The sequence below is a fragment of the Hippichthys cyanospilos genome, chromosome 2, assembly GCF_059441005.1.
Source record: "Hippichthys cyanospilos isolate Australia breed blue-spotted pipefish chromosome 2, RoL_Hcya_1.0, whole genome shotgun sequence".
NCBI classification, from domain to species: Eukaryota; Metazoa; Chordata; class Actinopteri; order Syngnathiformes; family Syngnathidae; genus Hippichthys; species Hippichthys cyanospilos.
In genome coordinates, this window is record NC_142370.1 from 23,443,290 (window position 1) to 23,466,760 (window position 23,471).

The 23,471-nt window shown below is 41.2% G+C and overlaps 1 protein-coding gene across 3 annotated transcripts in view; it reads right to left on the reverse strand.

Annotated features, from left to right (window-relative positions):
- Window positions 1-23,471, reverse strand: part of LOC148427895 (adenylate cyclase type 6-like) — a 44,898-nt gene that overhangs the window by 4,730 nt on the left and 16,697 nt on the right. The window contains exons 5-17 of one of the 3 annotated variants that reach the window (XM_088408650.1): window positions 9,188-9,337; window positions 8,794-8,915; window positions 7,470-7,581; window positions 6,506-6,633; window positions 4,280-4,438; window positions 4,051-4,192; window positions 3,839-3,967; window positions 2,990-3,018; window positions 2,731-2,878; window positions 2,532-2,629; window positions 2,333-2,420; window positions 1,486-1,602; window positions 246-398 (exon numbers count right to left, since the gene is read on the reverse strand). In XM_088408650.1, coding sequence (XP_088264776.1) covers window positions 246-398; window positions 1,486-1,602; window positions 2,333-2,420; window positions 2,532-2,629; window positions 2,731-2,878; window positions 2,990-3,018; window positions 3,839-3,967; window positions 4,051-4,192; window positions 4,280-4,438; window positions 6,506-6,633; window positions 7,470-7,581; window positions 8,794-8,915; window positions 9,188-9,337 — 1,575 coding nt within the window. Of the gene's footprint in view, window positions 1-245; window positions 399-1,485; window positions 1,603-2,332; window positions 2,421-2,531; window positions 2,630-2,730; window positions 2,882-2,989; window positions 3,019-3,838; window positions 3,968-4,050; window positions 4,193-4,279; window positions 4,439-6,505; window positions 6,634-7,469; window positions 7,582-8,793; window positions 8,916-9,187; window positions 9,338-23,471 lie in introns of all 3 variants that reach the window. The other 2 variants (XM_088408649.1, XM_088408651.1) reach the window with 2 other exon arrangements.

Here is a 23,471-nt window from a genome sequence, read left to right on the forward strand (position 1 = left end):
TGGTCAAGTGCCGCCTTTTACCACTCATATCCTCGAGATATTTTACAGCTTAATTGGAGTAAAAGACAAACATGTCCGTGGGCCGGGCCAAATAGTAAAAGTAATTTCTTTAAGTACTTAAGTTCAATATCACAAAAACGCAAAGTTCAACATTCAGAGTTGCACATCGCATGTTTCTACAATATTGTGCATTCCTTGCATTACGCATCACAGTATTAAAGAATATCAAAAGCTATCAGACTCACCTGAGGGAAATGGCAGGGTATGACCTGGCTGGAACACGCAGTCAAGCCATCCTTTGACATCTTGGTCAGGTTGTGCAGCAGACAGAGCGTCATCGTTGTGTTCCAATGCTCCTCAGCCACACAGTCCTTCAGTTCACTTCTGCTGCACGTAAACTAGCACACCGGGAACTCAACATCAGCAAATCGTCAAAAGATATCACTCAGAGAGAACACATTGGCTTTTATAGAGGACCATGAAAGAGCAATCCCACTAACACACACACACACACACACACACACACGCACCGACACACACACACAGACAGCTCTGGCAAATCAAGATGGGGGTGAAACAATCTGGGCGCTTTAGAGATGATATTGTTACTTTTGGAAATGTGCACAAGTTGTCGTTTTACAAGAGGCTCGTCAGCAGACACGCACAGGTGCACACTCAGTTTTCCAATGAATGGGGCTTCCAGCAACACATGGCAATAGTCTACGTGCTGTGTTTTTCTCTTTTGATCTCATGCTCACCCTAAACTGGAATAAAATGTTTCTACTTGAATAATTTTTTTTACTTCACAATTTAAAAAAAAAAAAACGGAGACCTGCCGTATTTCTGAGTGGTCGAGTTTTTTTTTTTTTTTTTCATTTTCAACAATCTAAATGTCATTTTGACATAACCGCACAATTCAAAACCAGACCAATTTTCCCCGCATATCTGTGATTGAATAACATTCATTCGAATGTGAACTAAGTCACTGTACAAGGGTTAAAATGATTACACTTCTAATTCCATATAGTATGCATCCGTTTTCACAAATGTACTTCCGTCAAGCGCCGCCTATTTGCTTCTTTGTTGTCAACAACAAGGCTGCGGGGCTCATTTTTTTTCCGGCGGATTTGGACTCATTGCTCTGATCTTGCCACAGTCATCTCTTGGCTGACGAAGAGGAATAGCAGCACGTCCAGGACATTCAAGTGGGAGGAGCTATTTGGCATGTCTGATAGTGATGATGACTTTTAGACAAATTAATATTCGTCGGTGTCAAAGAAGAAAGCATTGAAACACACCATGCGTTTTAATTTGGACAGCCATGATCTAAGTACCCACTAAAGTCAGGGCTAGACTTATAATCACGTCTATGTATGTTGACCCAAATTGCAGTTAAAACATGGGGACAGCATGCACAGTGACTTGAGTCACCCACTCCCCTTCTGCCAGCGCAGAGGACTGACATTTGAGTCCGACAAAACGTACCATGTTTGCAAAAGAAGCAACGAAGAGCAGGAGGATCGTGAAGGTAGCTACTAGTGTACTGTTTGCACGGGACTGCACAATCTTCCTGGTTAGCGTCTGCAAGGTGACTGGAAACAGCTTCAAAATGGACAGGCAGACAACAGAGATTGGATGTCTAATTAGCTCCAATAACACGATTCTTAGGAGACTTTCACTTGTAGTGGAAATTGCTACAGTCATCATATCACCTAACAGCAATTACGATCCATAATCCACCAAATTCAAGGTAAATTTGAGGCCACAAGTCTTTTACAGTAATCCACAAGTAACATTAGTTGTTTTAGCAGAGGATAAATAATAAATACGCTTAGTGTTGTTATATTAATGTTTTTTCAGCACTTGTCTTCAATAATCCGTTGACTGAAGGTTTATAGCAGAGTGACACTGTAGCAGTTTGTAAACCTGTCAGTTCTGTTTTGCATCGTTTGCTAGCATTAAGCTATAAGGAATGTCCTGAGGCCAATAAGCTACATGATGTGGTTGTTTGAGATGCAATTCCTTTTGGTTTATGTTTCATTAAAAAAGTAAATTGCTACTGACTCTTGCTTCTTCTTTTTTTTTTTTTTTTGGCAAGCTTATTTTTTGTTGAATTTGTCCTGCCCAATCCGTCCAACTGCTGCTTGTTGCCAACTCACTCGTATTCACCGCCACAGTTGCCTTCTTTTATCTCACGAGTAAAGCATGCCTTGAATCCCGAAAAACCTACCTGTAACCTCTCAAGTGTTTAAGCCCTCCCCGCGAGTCACCAAAACGGATTATTGTTGCATCCCACATCTCAACTAGGGAAATCAGATCAATGGCTGCTTACTTTCATGCAGGAGTAGATCGAACAAATGAAGAGGATGTTCATTAGGATGATGAAGATACTAATGTACAGACCCAGCATTAGCGGTGTTCTATCAAAGAGAAGAGGATCATTAGGGCTGATGTTGAACTCTCATCAAGCCATGCGAAACGGATCAAGAGGCAGCATTCAGTCAAAGCGGGAGAAGATGAAAGATGCTTACATTTTCAGAACAATCATTTGAATGATACAAATGCAGCAGAAAACCAGGAGGGCACATGCCACGTAACCACCAAAGCCATCGTCCACCTTTTTGGAGTACTGACATCAAAACACACAAACGTGCGGGCACAACAGGAGCGCGCATGATAATTAAGTTAACTCGAGACGAAACCTGGGATCAGAGGTGAGCGCGCACACACCTTTTCCTCCAGTTCAGCAGTTTGAAAGATGAGCAGAAACTTCTTGACGTGGTCTTTGCACAGCTGGTCAATGCTGCGAGCATCAATGGCTCGGCTCAGGAACTCGTCCACCTCATCTTCAGGATTCAGCACCTCCTGAGCACAGCGTCTACTAGGTACATGTAACAAAGCACCAACATTTCCAAAACGTCAGCAGATTATATGTTGCCAAGAATAAAACAAATATATCACAACAAATGTATAACAAATATCCACTCACTTGTCCTTGCCAGATGTGTTGTCGATGCCCTGAGAAGAAAAGAGAAAAATAGTGGGAGTGAAAAGAAAGATGGTGGGGGAGCCCACAACGTGGCGAAACAAAATATGCAGAGGTCCGTCATCCCCAGGACAAAGAGCGGTGTTTTAATTCATGTTCGTCGCCCCATATTCGAGACTCTTTGCCACAAGGCTTCAAACCCTATGAGATGCAGAGCAAATGAGGAGTCCAAAATTACTGGTTACTAAAGACCTCAGGCTTCACATGGGGACCACGTGTTGGGTGGCTCTCATGTTATCCAACACATCACCCGCTTTGAAAAAATGCTGTACGGACGACCCCTGCATATTCACGAATAGCAGTGGTTGACTGTCATCACAAAGTCACAAGGTTTACACAACATTCAGTCCTCATTTCTGTTTATTTGATGATATGCCAGCTAGAAACCCACTTCTGCTATTTTCAGCCCTGTCAGAACGAGGGACTTCAGTGAACTCAAACAATTAGGGCCAGAAAAAGAAAAACAGAGCATTACAGAAAACAAGTGGTACTGATTGGGCGGAACGGCATGTATAACCTTCATCGAATGGACATTTCAAGTATTGTGAGAACTTTCGCAAGTCACTCTTAGTTGCAAAAAGATAAGTATAGAGATAATAATGCATTTTTTTTTAACGAGTATTTTCCGAAACACTCCAAGACATATGACAACGGATACATTATTCATGCACTCACACAATCACGTGACACTAAGGCGGGCTAAGCGTCTGGCCCAGGGAAACAACAACACATGACTCGGGCAGAGCGGGATTTTCAGGTCGCGGACAAGCCACTAACCTCGTATTATCTTACCATCTGCCTGAAGACTTTGGACTCCTTCGCTCTTACGAGGGATCTATCAGGCACGCAGTTTGGCATCAATCCCTCGGCGGAATTTGCGCGTGCACGCTGCATCTTCGCCATCATGGCTTTCTCCTCTTTCTGAATGCAAAGATTCAACAGTTAATTAACAGCTACAGTTTTAGAGACGAACTGCATCCTTTGTGCTCCTCAATGCAACCGACCCTCTTCTGGCTGCAGCCTAACACCAGAAATGTTTCAATGTTGTTCTTCTTTAAGTAGGGGTTCCTCTCCCCTCCGAACCCAGGCTCCACTTCGTAGTCTTCGTTGAGATATCCAAGAGTGGCTTTGGTGATGTGAATGCGCCTAAAACGCATGCACACACGCACGTAGTCAGAAACAAAATTATGATTGACCGCGTACATGAATGCAGAGCAGGCTGGAGGAGCTGACCCGGCCTTCCCTCCGGCCTCCATGTGGTTGGCGAGTGTCACGGCATTGGACCAAACGTCAAACTGCCACTTGCGCAGACCTAGCACCCCGCAGTGAACGCGCCCGCTGTGGATGCCCACCCGCATGTTCACGTTGATGCCTGTCACTTCTCTCACCAGACTGCAAACACATAGACAAACACGCAAGCTATGCAAATTTTGCCAAGAGAATTTGGATTTGTGGGTGAATTCATATCGCAGCGTGTGCAAATTTTAAATGACAAATCGTAACCTCTAAGTTTAAATCGCAACGTTAAAGCGGATCATGTGAAGTCCCCTGAATTTCAACCGAGTCAAAAACGCTTACTTAGTCAAAATATATATTCGTATGCAAGTGACTTTGCACCTGGAAGTGGTGCCTGAAATACTGTACAAGACGATGCCTGACATGGTGAGCAATCCTTCAAGAAGCCCGAAATAGTTGAAGGCAAGTTGGGCACTAGGGGAATTGTATATTTAAAGATAAATGCATGGGACAGCTTGGTTAAGCGCTGCAATTATTGTCCCATAACTCAGAGATTGTGGGTGCAAACCCCTGCCGTTCGCGTTTCGATTAAATCCAAATTAATTACAACTCGAGTGATTACAACAGGATCATACGGCATCACGGTTCAGTTTTTCAATAAAGTATTTGCCCCCTTCCCGATTTCTTATCCCTCGTAAAGGTTTCTTTTAATCAAACCCATTATTAATATCACACTGTGAAACCCCAAAGAAGTATGAAAGACAGTGTCTAAATGATGATTATTCAGGGGGGCGGTACTTTTGGGAAAGCCGAGTTCAAGTCAGGACTTTCTGAGGAGACTGAAAAAATTTGGCATGCCAACAAAGATTCTCGACAACTTGTACGGATGTGCAATCCAAAGTGTCCTCTCCACCTCCATCACAGTCTGGTACTGCAACAGTACAGCACAAGAAAGGAAGGCTCTCCGGCGTGTGATCAAGACCTCAAAGCGCATCTGTGGAGCAGTCTTCCTCTCACTGCAGGACATTTAGCACACAAGGGTTGCGGAGGACACACAGCCTCAACTGGGACAAAACTCACCCATAACACAACCTGTTCGAACGACTGGCATCAGGCAGACGCTACGGGAGTCTGAAGGCCAGGACTGCGAGGCTGGCAAGCAGTTTCGACCCACGGGCCATTCGCAGTCCGAGCAAATCCTTCGCGCACCGATCTGCCTCATCCCAAGTCACTTTACCGCATGCACACATGCAACTTACAAATCCTGCACAGTGCAGGAAAGTTGCTAAATGTATAATATTTTGCACTATAATCCCCATATTTATAATTTGTTATGCTCCATCTGCTCCATAATATGCTCAGCATATAAGTACTGTATATTCATTCATCAGCGGTTTATTATTACTGCCCTTCTTGCTCTATTACTGTTTTTCTGTTTGTTTGTTTTATTGCCTATCCTGTTATTTGCTCGATTATGGAATGCAGTGTGCTCGGAGAAGTGAACGGAATAAGAATTTCATTGTGTAGCATTACTACGCACATGACAATAAAACTTGAATCTTGAAGGTATATCAAGAAATCACTGAGCTAGGCCACAAAGTTCCTACATCGATTTTGTGAATAAAAAAAAATGGATTCGCTTGCTTTCGGCTCCCGCACTAAGTCGGGGGCGCGCTGTAACGTCACGTCACCACGCAGTCTCGAATGGCGGCAGGCCGCACAGAGACAATGGAGGAAATTCAACCAATGTATTTATAATTTATAGCTAGCTTCAAAGAGTGGCAATTGTCCACATGCTATTTATGTGGGGAAAAGCCATGTTCTTCACAAATCAAAACTTGAATGTAAAAAAACATTTGTTATCGCATCGAATCGTTTCGAGCCGAAAATTGAATCGGACACCCCAAAATCAGAAATGAATCGTGAGACAGTCAAACATTCCCAGCCCTAATAGAAAACCCATACAAGAAAAAAAGCGCAAAGAAAAAGGGTCCACAATGCCTCCACAAAAAGTCAGAGACCCGACCAATAATCACACCTTTGATTTCAGTTATTGCTAGGAAACCTGGCACAAACTTGCTCTTAGGTGCGAGGGCTAAAAATACAGAAAACAGGAATCAGGGAGAGGAACAAATCATTTTTCACAACACTTTATACTTGCAGGGACCTGTACCGCTTCAAGCTGACGGAATGGCAAGCGGAATGGCATTGGAACTGACTTACGAGATGGCTTCGATCATGTCGACCCCCATCTCGACGCAGCAGTGGGCATGGTCAGCCCGAGGTTCTGGCAGCCCCGACACGCAGTAGTAGCAATCCCCCAGGATCTTGATGCGGAGGCAGTGATTCTCCTGTGCAGCCGGGACATTCGGGATTTGAATTACTGCATGTGTAAATGCGATCTCCTTTGGATCGTTTTGTACTTGTGACATGAATTAAATGTAGTTGTATCCCATTTGATCCGAATCCAATGCTAATATGACTCATCTGCTACATTTTAGCCTACTTCAGGGGATACCAACATGGGCATCAAGAAGCCCCCAAGGACCACATTACTTATATAAAACTGTCATTTTCTGGGAGCTTTACAAACAACATACAGTTTATTACATTCACGTTACATACTAGACTTGGCGACTCGGTGGATGAGTGGTTAGCACATCCGCCTCACAGTTAAGGGACCCAGGTTCAATTCCTTCCTGTGTGGAGGTTTCATGTTCTCCGCGAGCCCGCGTGTCTACGGTCACTTCGTTTTCCTCCCACACAAAACATGCATGGCGGGTGTATCGGACACACTAAATTGTCCTTAGGTGGGATTGGGTGCGTGAATGGTTGTTGGTCTCTGTGTGCCCTGCGATTGGCTGGCAACCAGTCCAGGGTGTCCCACGCCTACTTCGGCTGGGATAGGCACCAGCAAACAGCTCTACGAAACGAATGGAGGGATGGATGGGTGGATGGATATTTCACTTGATTTGAATATTTACTTTAGCTGATCCTTAATTATTGAGAGAAATCATTACATAAAAAGCTACAGTATAACATTAATTAACATAAAACAAAAACATTATGACAGATACTTTGAGTAAATGTGTCATTCCAGAAATGCGTATCAAACGGGTAGCCCTTTGCATTACTCAGTACCTTCCTTTCCATTTTCAGTCCCCCGATTGCGGTTGCGGGAACTCACCGATGCCAATTTATCGAAACGTGCAAAGAGCTCGTTGAGTGTCATGACAAGTTCCTGCGCCGTGCACTGAGACGCCAAGCTGGTGAAACCCTCGATGTCTGCAAACAAGATGCTGCGTGGGAAAACACGCAGGAATAATTAGCACGGCTGCCGCTAACACAACAATTTCTGTATTGTTATTCAATTCTTGTACCACAGTTGATGGAATGCACAATTTGAGGTTAAATTGTGGTAAAATAAAAATGCGTACCATCTTATTGTGCAGTTACTGTATGTCACTATTGGGAGGAGGTCGTGTGCTGATGGCAAATATTTTGAAGATGTTTGACAGATTCTCTAAAATTGGCCACGATCACTTCATGCAGTAGGACACGTACGATGTTGTATCAAGACGTTTTCCACATTCAAAACACTCAAAAACAGTTGGGTTTTGTCTGTAATGCTTACCAAAACAACAAGCTGCATTGCAAACGTATATTTTGTCGTCATTGTTATCTGTAGAACTAAGAATTAACCCAGCATCCATTTATACACAACAACAGAAAAGAAAGACCTCAAATGTACATAAAAGGAAAAAACACACATTTTTTCAAATGATCGGAAATAAATTCAGCCGTCATCGGGTTGCATCTTTAGTTCAATTGTTTTCCTTCGAGAAGTATAATTGCACTTTGGTTCATGAAATTGAAGGCACAGGTGACTTCTAAGAGCCACTTGGATGATTGAATATGGTTCGTATTGTGTTACTGTAAATTTACACCTTTGTGGTGTAAAAGCTGATTCCTCTAAGTGTACTGCAGTGTTGTATTTGGGTCATCGCTTAATGCAGACCTGGTCTTCCCGTCCTTTAAGCTTTCATTCTTCTTTCCCGACCTTCAATTGCCATGGCAATTTCATGTGCACAGCTCACTACAATGCATCTTACTTTGACGGTACTTTCGCAACAGCTGTATGCTAACAAGTGTGCTTGATTCTTGTAATTGGTGCTTTCCATTTTACAAATGGACAAAGCGCATCTTTCAAACCACAGCTCGCTTTTTGTTCTGTTTTTTTCTTTCTGGAATTTGCTTTATTTCTCGTATTTCCCCGTCTTTGTGTGGGTCTAAACACATGTTGGCAGGTTAGCTTCAAAAAACGCATGTTCCCGGGGTGTGAATGAATGCTCATTTGTTAAAACTGATTCATCTGCACAAGTCCATCTTTGCCCTATATGATATGCACAACCGAGTTTCACTTGTCAGCCTTGAATTATTTGCAACAAATAAATAGAACTGCAATGTGCCAGATGCTGGCGTTTCAGACTTGAGTGTGCTGCTGGTTTTACCTAACATTATCATGTTGTTGGATGTAAATCTTGTGGAACATCATATCTTCTTTCTTGGCACTGATGTCAGCTTTCATCTCCATGGCGACGTGCCTGGGAAGGACTGACAGTAGAAGGCGCTCCTGAAAGAACGTGAGAAAAATTCAAGGAGAGTAAGGTTGCCAGTGTATAGTCACATATCCGATGTTAAGAAAGCACAATGAGTCAGGCTGCCTTGTCGGAAAGTGTGTGGGAACGTGCAAGTCAAGTTTTTTGTACTCTAAAACATCTTGTTAACCTTAGAAAGCTGAGACAGACAAACGAGATGAGATATGGTGTACGATTTTTTTTTTTTTGTCATACATGCATGCATGTATGCACTTCTGTGTGTGAGAGAGCATGTGCTCTGGTGTACCTGCTGCTGGTTTTCTCTCTGCAGGTGAATTCTGGCCTGGATGTATCCTCGAGTCTCCTGGAAGGCTTGCCTCTGGGAGACCTCAGCAGGGTAGTGGGTGCAGATCCCGATCACGTTGGTGCACAAGAAGATGACAATGTTGGCACTTATCTGCAAACGCGTAAAGGATAACATTTCAGAACTGAACTGCGCAGGTGATTTCTCATTCCCCAAAAGTCTTCAAATGAGCCTATGGCTTGGAAGTTGGAATGGTTTGAATCGGTCAAGAAATTTGGAAGGTTAACGTCTCTCTTAACTTAGAAACCTTATCGTAAGAAGGTCTGTAATATGAAACATAGTGAAGTTGCATGTATTAAACTGGTTGGTTGAGTTGCAAAACATGGAAGGTCAAGTATGTGCTTCTCAATTCTATGTTGCCAAACCCCCCTAGGAAAGAGAATACTTTCCTTCCCCCGCCCTCCCCGCTAACACGGTGACTATCTATAAAGATTGCATAAGGATCCTTTTTAACATGAACAAAATACAAAAGAAAAAAAAAATCAACTTTCAACAACTGTTTATTATTTTTTTACACTGTGTATACCAGCTTAGTCTAAAACAAAAACCAAAATAAACAAACAAACAAAAGGAAAATTCTTATTTTATTGCAAATGCATTTCACGTGACAAAAACAAAGTCTTTTCCCTGGGGTCATCCGCGGCCCCCTGGTATTACCTTGCACCCCCCAAGAGATGCCCCATTATTTGAGAAACACTGGATTAAGTTAATTTTGGGTCAAAAAAAAGGTCTATATTTTTTAACGCAAAAAGTAGGAGAGGATATGTAAAATGTGTTGGCCCCAAAATGACAGTTGATAAAATGAGCAATTAACTGTTATAGCAGTGCAATGTTGGGAAATGTAGGTGTGTGGGTGTGTGTGAGCATGTGTATGCACGTGACTGTGTGTGGGGTGACCATTAGAACGTTCAGAGCAAATTTGATGTGAATTGGACCGATCATCAAAGCCCTCTATGTAATCACACACATCCTTGTTTTTCTTCCTATATATATGTATACACACACACTCACACACACAGAGTGGGCCCTCCGTTCCACAGTTGGTCTCGGAAGATGAATTTTCATATATATATATATATATATATATATATATATATATATATATATATATATATATATATATATATATATATATATATATATATATATATATTTTTTTTTTTTTTTTTCATGCTTTACTTTTCATGCTTTTCATACTTTACTTTTTGTGTTTCTTTACTTGTCGCTTATGGCATTGCTCTGACCCAAGAAGTATACCTAGTAATAGCAGTATGAACATTGTCATGAAAGTAACTTTATTTTTGGAAGCGAGTTCTTCACCTCCCAAACCTCCAAATTTTTTTGTACCCCCCCCTTCCCACCACACACACACACACGCATACACACCCAAAACCCTCACAGTTCTTTTTCCAAAAGAGAGAACTTATTCATTTTACTCCAGGTAATTGTTTTATTGGATGAAAGAAAAATGAAATATTGTGAAGTTAAGTTTAGATATGGAGAACAAAATGAAATTGCATGTTATTGAGGCCATTGGGCAACCCCAAAACAAACAAACAAACAGCCAAAAATATTCTGCAGGAACTGGGTAATGTTTTCTCCTCATTTATCCACCATAGCAGAGTCTGACCATTAGAAACAGACCCTTGAGCTGTGGACTTCCCCTCACAAATACAAAAACACACACACATACACACACACGCATTCGAACACACACACACACACACGCATTCTATCTCACACGGACACACACACGCATTCGAACACACACACGCACGCACGCACGCATTCTAACTCACACGGACACACACAGTGTCCCCTTCTGTGTTCAGAAACACACTCCAGCCTGGGAAAGTCACTTGACCCATGACCATAAAGCAGAAGGTTTCCTCTGAAGATCATATCAAGAATAATGACAAAAGGACATGCCAGAAGTCAAATGTTAATCTGTCTTAATAGGGTCAATATCAGCAGTAAGTGCTTTTTGAGTACTCAATGAAATCACACAGTCATTAAGAAAACATAGCTAAGACTCTGAAGTCTCATTATAATGGAGCAAATGCACAAATATACAGCAAAACGTGTCATAACGTATGTTTCCTTCATTTAAGACCGTTTTGTGTTATTGAATGTATTAGATTTCGGCATTTCCCACACACTGCAGTCAACTACAGAGTGTGGAATTAGTGACATTTTTACATGCTTTTACTGTCAATATCAATGATTAGGACCAGTGGACCAATGTGGTCAGACAATATTACTGGCCGATTTATCATACCTGTATGAATGTATAACCGCTCATCACGTTTTAAGTCAAATCAAGTCTTTTAGGGCTTCATCAAAACGTCAACTCCAGGCAACTCAAGTCTAAGGCTCAATGATGACACTTGAAAGATCAAACAGCACCCAAAAGTCTCATAAAAAAACCTTTGTGTGTGTGTGCGTGGGTGTGCGTGTGCGTGCGTGTGTGTGTGTGTGTGTGTGTGTGCATATGTGCGTGTAGATGTTTGCGTGCATCTGCGTATCTGTGTGTGCTTGCTTTTATGACAGCAGATGGAGGTCATTTAGGGTACCACTCATGCACGCATATTCAATCTTAAAAAAGATGCCAATGAAATGTAATCCAGATGGACGTTAAACACTTCCGGATGAAGCTGCGAAAAAAACCCAAAAAACTTGGGAAACGTCTCCAATGGAATATTTACACTGTAGACACATGCACACACGCGATCACACACACACAATATGGCCACTTGTTGCCACAACAAGAGCGACCGCATGTGACAGATTTCATTACCAGAAGATGGATGGCTGGCTATTTCCACTGTTTATTTCAAGTAAACACAAAAGGTCTTTCTCACTACCACCAAGATTTGAACCCTTGTCTCCCCTTACTTTTACTCTTCCAAGTAGCGGATGTTTGCATTCTACTGTATGTGTGCTTAGTTTAGCGCCTTACTCTTTTTTTTCCTACTCACCAGAGGCAGGCAGTATGTCAGAACTGACAGACCGTCTGTTGGTTCATCAGTGACTGACTGACATTTCACAGACGGAAGATGGAATGAGGAAAACTAAAAAAGGACTAAGACCAATTGGACGGCAATTTTGGTACATCATTTTTAATCCGCTCTTGTCAGTCTGCATCACCTTTCACAGTTAGTAACGATTTTTTTACCTCATTCAGTTAAATCAGCCTCAATCTAGGATCCATCCATCCAGATGGGACATGTGCACGCTACTGCTGGCATTGTAACCCCTGCATTGAAAACTACTGTCAACTGCACCATATGAAAAATTCGTACATACTGTATATATTCGTATATTCATGTTTAGTCCTGTTGGCTTCTTTGGACACACCTTGTTGTAAACAAAGGATTTTTAATTTGAACCCATCTGTTTGTGATGTTTGGAAAGAAGAAGATGGAAACGCTATAGACTGCCGCCACATCCGCAGCGTAGTCTGCCGGGTCACTTCTTACATGTTTGCACCATTAGGCCACAAACAAAATGAATTACTGTATGTTCTTTACACTGTTAGTTAAGCGGGTATTAAGTGCATGATTGAATTTACTTCGCATAGTCACTCAATTAGGACATGGTCAATGGTGTTTAAATCTATTGAGAGAGCCGGAGCTGTCCGATCTAACCTGATCACATCAACCTGATCTCTAACAGATGGCTGGGAACCGTGGGAGTGCACTTACAAGGTTAGCTTGCGGGTCCGAGACAGGGCCACCTGCACTTCCCCAACAGTGGCGGGAGTTTAAGCCTTCATGGATGAAGCATTAACATCCATGGACATAGCATTAAAACGACGTAAAAGGACAAGCAAAGTCAACCACGGGTGAGCTCTGAATTGATGTGAGGTATGACATGGTATGACAAGTATGACATGGGGAAAAAAACAGGAGTGGCAGAAACTACGAGAAACCCGAGGATAATGATGTGTAAAATTTGAGTAACAAAATACTTTACATTAAAGGCCATATTTCAGAAAATGTCTTTGGTTTTTGGTTCAAAGAACTATTTCTGGTTGAAAATACAGGGGGGGGTCCTCCACCTCGAATTTCAGTGTAAGTCAGAACCCCGTACAAAATATCACTAAAAAATAATAAATAAACAAGAAATAGATTTCTGTATATATGTAAAGCATAGTATTATTATTCTGCCCCTTTTTGCCCCCGTTTAATCGGATAAACTTTGGTCTTGCATGGCATTTTATTTTGTATAAACCTCTTGTTTTGAAGGGCCATGCAACCGGAAACAGCACGGCGGCCATTTTCGCCCGAGCTAGCTCAAACTTGTCATTCTGTTCCCAAGCGGTGCAGTAATTCGAGGAAGCAGGGTGGACATCTATGGCGTTATATTTGTGCCACAAAAAAAAAAAATTTGAGCGTTGAAAATAAAACTGAGCGAGCGAAAACAGATTTTAAGCGCACAAAAAAAGTTCTTGAAAAGAAGTTTCCCGCTCAAAATTCCTTTTTGCTCACTCGCAATAGCATTCTCGCGCTCAACATCTCATTCTCGCTCGCGATACTCCTCCCTCCCTCGCTCAACATCGCGTTTGCTCAACATCGAGCTCTCGCTCGCTCGAGTCGTCCTCTGCGAGCGAGAGCTCGATGTTGAGCAAACGCGATGTTGAGCGAGGGAGGGAGGAGTATCGCGAGCGAGAGCGAGATGTTGAGCGAGAGAGGGCTATCCCGAGCGAGCAAAAAGGAATTTTGAGCGAGCAATTTCTTTTTCTGTGTTCAAAGTCCATCGGCGCGTGCTCAAACTCTTATCATTACACGCTCAATAGTTTTTTCTTGCGCTCAAAATCTGTTTTCGCTCGCTCAGTTTGATTTTCTCCGCTCAAATTTTTTTTGTGGCACAAATATAACGCCATAGACATCAACCATCATTTTTATTTCATCCACAAAACCCCAAAACGGAACATAGCACTCGAACGGTCTCTCTTGCTCGTTCGTTGTCGTATCACCGTTTTTAGACCGCTTAATAATATCTAATTTCACTTCCACGGTGATGGCCAATTGTTTACTGCGTGCGTTTGTAACCTCGTAATGTGTTTTGCAGCAGCCTAAAGCATCTTTTGGTGTTCGAAGTGGGTCCATCTGGTGTGGTTCCCATCTAAATGAAAGCCAAACTTGTGACAACATATGATGTTAAAACGTAAAACAAATGACATTAAAATGTACATAAAACCTGTTAAAACGTGAAAATGTGTTTCCATACTATGCTAGTTCATTAAAGAGAGTAACTATTGTATGCCCTGACAATGTTTCCAAATGCCGAATTAAAATTTTCATAAGAAAAGAAATGTTTTCTTTTTCTCTTATTTCCGCCTGAATAAACGCAGTACATGGGTGCACTCTTTTATAGGTCAGCAACATTTCAACAGGAAGGTTTGATGTAGGTCTTCAACAACAAAATACAATCACTGAGAAAAAGCTGCAATACATCCAACAACACAAGGCAGAACATACTGAGCACGTACAGTAAGCTAATTCCAAGCATGCTTAACCAAAGTCAATGGCCCGATTTGTTTACAAGACGTCTGCAGTAACGTCGCCATGATACGTCATTTGAGTTCAATTTAGAATACCTTTTTAAAGCCTATCTGCAGACATAGTAAAATACAGGGCACTTTAGAAACAGTACATACATTTGAAAACAGCAGGGACAGTTCCAGATAAAATATAAAATAATTGTACACCTCTCATATCAGGCAATAAAAGCAAAAGTAAGAACAGATTGAATCGAATGACAAAATCGACACCGTTGTTCTGTCTACATTAAAATGATGTACTGTAGCTTCTATGGGACGCAGGACTACAAACGGTCATTCCCTGTCCTGCGGACAGCCTCGGTTTCCGCTGAATCTCAACTGCCTGTCAATTATTGTTCCCTACTGTTATATTATTCAACAAATTGGATGTGAGTTGCTTTAAAATAAGGCTGTGGGGGTGGCAAGTTGGATTCTTCCTGGAATCAATGATCTTGAATTTCCAGTGACACAGCGCAGATGTTTTATTTGCTTTCCCTGTTGCAGAGTACAACTGTAGGATGCTTTCAATGTATAACTTGATCATGCCGTCTGAAGCAGTCCATTTCTTGGACTGAACCATTTTGTCTCCGCCAAATCGGATTTTGTATCTGTAAAGCGTGCTAATCATCTGGTAAAACATACTGTATTTTTTAGGCATGCACGACGAACATAGAGGACTTTTTATACATGTAGAAATCGCGGATTTTCAATTTTCATGGGTCAGTCGGGAACGTATCCCCTGCGATAAATGAAGGTTGGCTGGAATCTTGTTTCCTCAGATCACATTGGGAGGGTTTCCACAACGATCCTCCGCTCTCAGACTATTGGCACAAGTGCTTTCCAAACATTGGCATATAAGGTGCGTCTACTGCTGAGGTGCAGCAAAGCATTTGTCCAGAACAAATGAAGAGAAAACGGTGGAGTTGTGCTTGGCAAACACAAGAAATCCTTTGCGTTTTCTCCAGGCGGGGATCAAACAAAGCACGTCATTGGGACGAACTGAAAGTCGATCGTTTAAAGGTGTTTACATGAGGCGCGGACTAACTGAAATGCTGCAACCTCTCCATCCATGCATTGACCCATTCTCTGTACGGCTTATTGTCACTTGTAGTGGGCGTACCTAATCGAGTCCCAACCGGATGGGATGCCGCAGGGCACCCTCTTTTACACGCACCGTACAAACGTTCCGACGAAACAGTCACTTTCCGTTGATGGGACCGTTTTATACACTTACAAGTCACTTTATTAGCTACGCATGCATGCCCTAGAAAGGACCGTTACAAAAGTTCTACCTTGGCGAAGATAATGATGCATACGTTTTATGATTGTTTCATGTTTTATGATTGTTTCGTTGAAGGTTTTGCTTGTCCGATTCAGTAAAATAAGTTAACATAATGAATAGCTACCAAAGTATGTCACTTAAAAATGATGACAACAGTATACCTATTTGCTAAATTATTAGTGTCACTGACTGGGTTTGAGTTGATTTCTCAATTCTAGATTGGTTATGTATTCTTGTTCTTTGTTGTCAGAGGATGGTTATTTTTACTGTGTCTACTTCTGATCCTTAACCTGTTCCTTTGTGTTGTGCTGTTCCCAATTAGCTCCCTTGACCAATTGTGTCTTGTTCAGGTGTTCCTTGATGTCTCGCCAGCGTGGCTTATAATAAGTTCCCTGCTTTCCTTCACTTTTTGTTTGATCGTTTACACTCGTCTTGTTTGTCACTGTCATCTGCCCTTGTTATTAGTTGCTGTCCTGTTTTTCTATCGGCTTTCAATTTGGAATAAGTTTATTCCTCATTTCACTTTGTTATGTCAGATAGAGTACATCGCCCTTGGTTGTGTTTTTTTTTTTTTTTTTCTTCTTTCAAAAATGAAATGATTCATTTTGAGCGTAACCTGCTTCGCTGCATTTGGCTCCTCAAAACCCAGATCCATGCCATACTTGGAGAAATGGAGCTTTCATCGTGTCAATTATTGTTCCCGATGTGTTGGCCTTTTTAGCGTGAGGACCTAATCAAAAAACCAGCGAGTGTTAACATCTGCACAAATATTTAGTTTATTATAAAGCGTGTTTGGCAAAGACTCTCGAGCAAAGTGTGTGTGCAACTCCCAGCGGTCATGCTGCAACATAATTGATTATTAACTCCTGTGGCAATAGAGTGACACGAGCCAAGCTAAATGAGATAACCTCATAGGGGTTATTCAAAATAAAGCGCTTTTGGATCCACCAGATGCCACCTAAAATGTGGAAATCGCTGATTTAACAAAACGTTTATTGTTGCAAATAATGCTAAGAAAATAGTTCCCATATTGTTAAAAAATGATTAATACATTTTTCGAAAAACATGATTATTGTTTTTTTTGTGTGTGTGCGCGCGCGTGTGTGTGTGTAGAGTTTACCACTAAATTTGTAGTTTGCGATGGCGTGTTTCCGTTTCCAGTTTTGGTCGCGTGCAAAAGGGCAGATGTTCGTGCCCACCAAACAGCATTGTGCACGATCCGACGCCATCCGGGTGAATTCATCAGGCAGGAGCGCCCTTTATTTATAAGTTCCTATACATTACAGTTATGTTAGCTGTGAAAGAATCAGGGATCTTCTATTTGTGGTTTAGCTCGGGGTTACCAACATTCACATTGAAAACACTACCGCGTTACAAGAGAGAAGCACACAAGAAAAAATGTGCACACGAGAAAAAAAATGAGCACACAAGAAAAAGAAGAGCACACAAGAAAAAAGGAGCACACAAACTTTCCCTACCAGAAGCGGTTGGTCAGGGTGGGTGGAGGGGGGTGTGGACTCACGACTGATTGGACGACAGGGGATAACTTGATTGGACGTACAAAACATTAGTTATTGAGCAGGATGTTATTCCTGTGACAAGTTACTTTTTTTTTTTTTTTAACTCCCGGGAAGCAGTTTGATAGGGCTGCGAGTCTTTGAGCAACAATTATTTGTTGGATTTGGAATGTGGTCTTCTCGCGAGGTGGCCAGAGTAAGAATTTCACTGTGTGGTTTCTTGCTATACATGTGACAATATATCTCCTTGAATCTTGTTTGAATTTCTGGTAGCATTCATTTTTAAACAGATTATCATCACATAATTTGGGGGTTTACGTTGGCCTAATAGAAATGTGTTCAATGGGCCTTCTTGTCTGATATTTTTCAACATAAAATGAATAGTGTAAATTACGTGGAAACAATTTTATGTTTAGAGAATTTCATTGACGTGCCTGTGGCTTGACTGTAATGAGAAGAGAGAACAATCAATAGAAAGTCCACATATTGCAAAATCTGCTCAATACAGTAGGAAGGTTGCAATTTTTGCATTAAATAAGATAAATGGTATCAAATCAGATTACGTTCCAATGATTTCCCAGCTTTATTTCATTAGCTCTGCTCTGGAGGGGGAAAACACAGCCTATTTTTGTACAATTTTTAACTAGGTCATCCGGGCATGAATTTAAGCTGAAGTAAGTTTATTCACGAGTTTTAATTGACTGTGTTTGGTGTATTCACTCCAGAGATATACTGTACCAACAGCACAAGCAGGTGTTAGAGCCACCTGGAATACCACAAAACTTGCCATCATGATGGAGAAAATAATGCCTCAAAGTTGAAACTGTTTTTGGACTTGCAACAGGCTCCCTACGTCAGTGGTTCTCAACCATTTTTCCGTGATGCAGAGTACCCTTTAAGCAGTGAAAATCATTTTTAGGTTAAAAAAAAAGACTTAAAACATGCCATCAATGTCTAATTTATTAAGCTTTAGACCCTTTCAAACTTCACTTTTATTGGTCCACAAAAAAAATCAACTTTTCATCATCGAAGAAATCTTTTATTTAAAAGAAAAAACGTAATTATTAATACATATTTTCTCCAAAACAATCTGATTTGTTCTAAAAAAAAAGTAGGAATAAATATTTGTCCACAGAAAAATATTAAACATTAGTGTTTTGTTTTGGGGTTACAGGAGAGATCTGCTCGCAAAAATAAATCATTAACTTAATTCTTAATCAATATTTGTTCACAGAAAAGTATTCAATTTATAGTGTCTTCTTTTGGGATCATAGTAGCGATGTATCCCCCCCCCCAAAAAAAAAAAAAAAAAAAATCATTGACTTGACAGGTAACGAGAGGCGGCACATAACAGGTTGGGTCGAACCATTCTAGTATGAGGGAGGATCTGAGTTTTTACAATAATGAATTTGAATAACTTACTGAACATAAACTTTGTTTATGAACCTGTGTTTTCCTGAAACAATTCGTGCAAAAATGATTTTTAAAGGATTTGTGCATGATTGATTGTTTGTTTGATTTAAAATCTGGAGTACCCCCCCGACGTTCCTTCCAGTACCCCCATTTGAGAACCACGTGACATATCATCCCCCACCGACTTCACAACCTAATTCCAGCCTGCAACAATGACTACACTCTGCAGTTTTGCATTTTTGTTTGACTCACTGGAAGGGTCATGGTCGGAAAAGAAGAAGCCACGAGAAGTTGTGAAGTTGGTGATCGGGTTTCCGCAAACCAAAATATATATGGTAGGTGTTACACGCGGCGTATGAAAAGTACACTAAAACATGTGAGAAATGTAGTTAGTTCCTTTGATTTAAACTTGGATAGCTTTCATTTTTGTATTGTGTTTGCCCATGAACATCGGGCCATAATTTGACCCGTTACAGTTGATGTTTTAAGTACCATTATTTTGTTTGTTGGATAGCAGCAATTTGGATTGAATTCAGGCATAATGGATCAGTATGGGGAATTATTATAGTTGAAAAAGACGCATACTGGAAGTTCTAGAAGTACAACATGTATCACTGAATGGCTTTAGTCTAATGGGGAGCGCACAAGTACCGTATGTGCGTAGTCGTGTCTGGTGTGAGACTTTGGCTGGCCGGACACAAAGAAAATGAGTCGAGAGAGAGGGAGGGTTCACAGCATTCAAGGGCTGTTCATTCACTCCTTGCTCTGACGCCAACAAACCACCCACACCACTCATTGCCTCTCAGCCCCCACCCCACCCCCTCACCCTTCATTTCCTGTCCACCATTGGTGGCAAGCAAAGCAAAAAATCACAAATACTATCTTACTGCAGCTATGTTGACATTTCGGGCAAGTGCTGCGTTACTGCACTTAGGTTTACCTTTCAGATATCTATAAATTAATGGAGACTATTTTTCTGGCAGATTCTTTTACGCCTGAGACCAGATATCTGTTCTTTTTGCTTCTTTGACATCATAAAAGTCAATCCATTATCTTGAAAAAATAACATTGGGTGTGTTTTTTTCCCTTTTCCGCAGTATGAGTGCCACGCAAGTTAGCGAAAGATGAAATTGTTTTGTGCGAAAGATTTACTCCTTGTGCAAATTAGCAAATGAAGGCAATGTATTTATACCAAACTGGAATTTGCAGCGGGTTGTAGAATGAAGAACTGTCTAAATATTACACGTTGTCCCTTTAAGTATTTGAATCGCGTTTTTTCACGCGCCGCAGTACTGTATATGTACTTCTGCTCAAGTGTGAGTACAGTACTTTTGCAACGGTGTCCACACGATTACCACGGCAATACAAAAAAAAGTCTGCTCACTCATCTCAACTACAGTACGTGACAGAGTCCAGGCATTTTAAATGTGGAACTACAAGCAATTTAAGCACATTGTACAGTAAGAACACAAGACCAGCATTGAAACGAAAGACACGCGGGAGTAAATTTCTTCCCGCCGACAACATGTGCAGCATAAAGGGCTTATTAAAAATATTTTTAAAAAAAGATTCAGTTACATTAAATGAGAGCACAAGGGTCAAGAGCAGCTCAGAATAAAAACACTCGAGTTAAGTTTCACAAGCATCAGATAACACTCACCGGTCCCGCAACTCACTTTCCTAATCTAGTCCCCGCCCCTGATCCTACACAATATTTACTCTCCCTACTCACTCGCCAAAGCGTACGGATCAATGCTGTGCCTTGAATAAAAAGCTAGCGCATAAATGCTCCAAAAACAATCCGCATGAAGCCAAATGCCATGGCAGTGCCGCTTCTATGCAGGCATATACGAGGGGGCCGTCGGAAATGTGAAGGGGGCATAATGTGTAGTAACAGTAGTATATTGTATATATGTTATACTGTAGTAACCGTGTTTTCTTCGCTGAATTGGGTTGTTTGCTGTGTGTTTGCTGTGTGTCCAACCCCAGCCTGGAGAAGTGGATTGCACTTTGTCAGGCCTCTACCTTCAGACCTTCAGACCCACTTGAAGACTAAGTTCCTGCTGGTATAGCTCTTAAGGTCACTGAGGCACGCAAGCCCCCGGACCGCAACAAGGTGGCAAACCCCCAGGGGAGGGGGATACATTTTAAAAAATAATACATTCGATAAAATAGCCTTGATCGGGTTTTATCGACCGACAACCCGACTTTTATCTTTCTCAAATAATAATAATAATAATAATAATAATAATAATAATTCTGTAATAAATTCAACCTAAAGTAGTACTTAACAGTATCCAACAACAACAATATTTACAAAACTGAAAGGTAGTGGTAAATGGTAAATGGACTTTGACTTAATATATAGCGCTTTTCTACCTTGGATACTCAAAGCACTTTACACTAACTAGTCATTTACCAACCGATGACACGGCATCGGGAGCTATGGGCGTTCGATGTCTTGCTCAAGGACACTTATCTTATGAATGATAATGAAAAGAATCTTCTCAAACTAATTTATATAGCACAACAGATATAGAGGGGGACATTTTTTATTTTCTTTCTATTTTTTTTCTTTTTTTTTGCCTTGTTTTTTATTTGTTGTTGGCTACTTAACAAGTCAAAAATATCCTTTTCTCTCCACTCTTCTGTCATTTTTCTTTCATTTCTCTCACTCCTCTCCACTCTTCTTTTTTTCTTCACTCCAGTCTACAAAACAGCCCCAATGATTCCGATGTCGAGCCAAATGCACGCTTTGGGAAACTAGCCAGTATTGGCTGAGATGCTGAAGGTGCAGTGCGAGCCGCTGTCTCTGATGTACTAGCAGCAGCATCATTGCTACTACTATTCGCACATGCAGGAGCAGCACTACACTTTTTAAAAGCTCTCATAAGGGAATATTACGCAGCCAGAACTTCTTTTTTTGTGAGCCGCTGGAAGCTGGAGCAGAAAATAAGTGAGCTGGCTTTGTTAAAAAAATATATGAATAAGCTGGGCTTTGTTAAAAAAAAATATGAATAAGTTGTTATTTTTGAAACAAAACTGTGCAGAACTAAAACCTGGGAGAGGGCAAGGCAGGCCATTTGTCTTCAGTTTGTCACATGCATGCTCGTGGACACTCATTTCTGTGCTTGTAACGTTGGTGCTTCTTCAAACGTCTTACTGCTCCGTGGCTGTGCTGAAACCTGACACCGCACCGTCAGGCTGCGTATTGGCTCATTTGCATACGCAACCGTGATTGGATGGGAGGGTTGCAGCTAGGTAATACACGCAAAGCCGAGGGACAGAGAAATGAAAGGGAGGCTAATTTTTATTGCGGTATAATGTTATCGTGGTATAGTGTGTGTCCCATTTTTAGGCGGATGTTTTTCGCTGCTGCAGATAATATTTTCAATTTGTAACATATATTAAAATGTGCTTTCTCAACTTCTAAAATTTTGATTTGAGGGGGCAGCCCACTCTTACCCCTGCGTAGAACCGGCCTGGTGCCATGGATAAAATTTCACGGGAATTAATGTAAATTTCCTTCCCAATTAGTAATATGCAAATCGAGGAATTTAGCATATGCAATGTGGTTCATCAAAGATGAGGAATTTTGGTGGCTCATCTTGCATCTTTAAATAGCACACATGAGACATAGGTAAAAACGTATTGTGATATATCGTATCAAATCCGTCCGTTTTGATGCCGTTCAAAAACAACTTGAAGAGATGATACGCTTTGGTTGAACATTTTAATGTGCAGTAGATTCGTTTTTGCTCTAAATAGTCTTGTGCTACTGTGCTTTTTCAGTGAGTGGGCAAAATTGATGAAGAGGCATCATGTGATTCTTTGCGAGGTTTCTACACTAGAGGGACAATCCTGTGACTTCTCTGGAATACACAGGATGAATCATGAGACAAGGGCCTTGTAAATGGGAATAAAATGACTCATGTTCATTCACAGACAATATGAAAATGTGCAGTCAGAGCTTTTGGTTTATGCATGAGCCGCTATGACAGCAAGGTAAGCTTTGTGCGGAGGTATCAAAAGTACTTAGGCAGTGTACTGAAGCCTACATACAGACACCTGCGTGAAAAATATTCATCGACCGCTCAAAAGTACGGCGGCATATTGCTTTGAAAAGAAAAACTGGTTTTCTGAGTCATTTGGGGGCATTTTTTTTTGACATTGTTTATTTTCAATTTTCTCTTTTTTTGAAATATTTACATTTTTTGCCATTACATCATATTTGCACAAATGTAGCTTGTCAACTCTGGGCTTTTATGTTTAAGGGCTTACAAATAAACTTGACTTGAAAACAACAGTCAAACAATGCTCTACTTAAGAACAGTAACAATGTAACAGTAACAATGTATTGTTACTTCTCACCACTGGATTTGTGTGTGTGCGTGCGTGGTATTTGAACAGCAGGACATTGTTCCGTGTTTGCACAACGATGGCGATCATGTTTGTCGATTACAACATGGT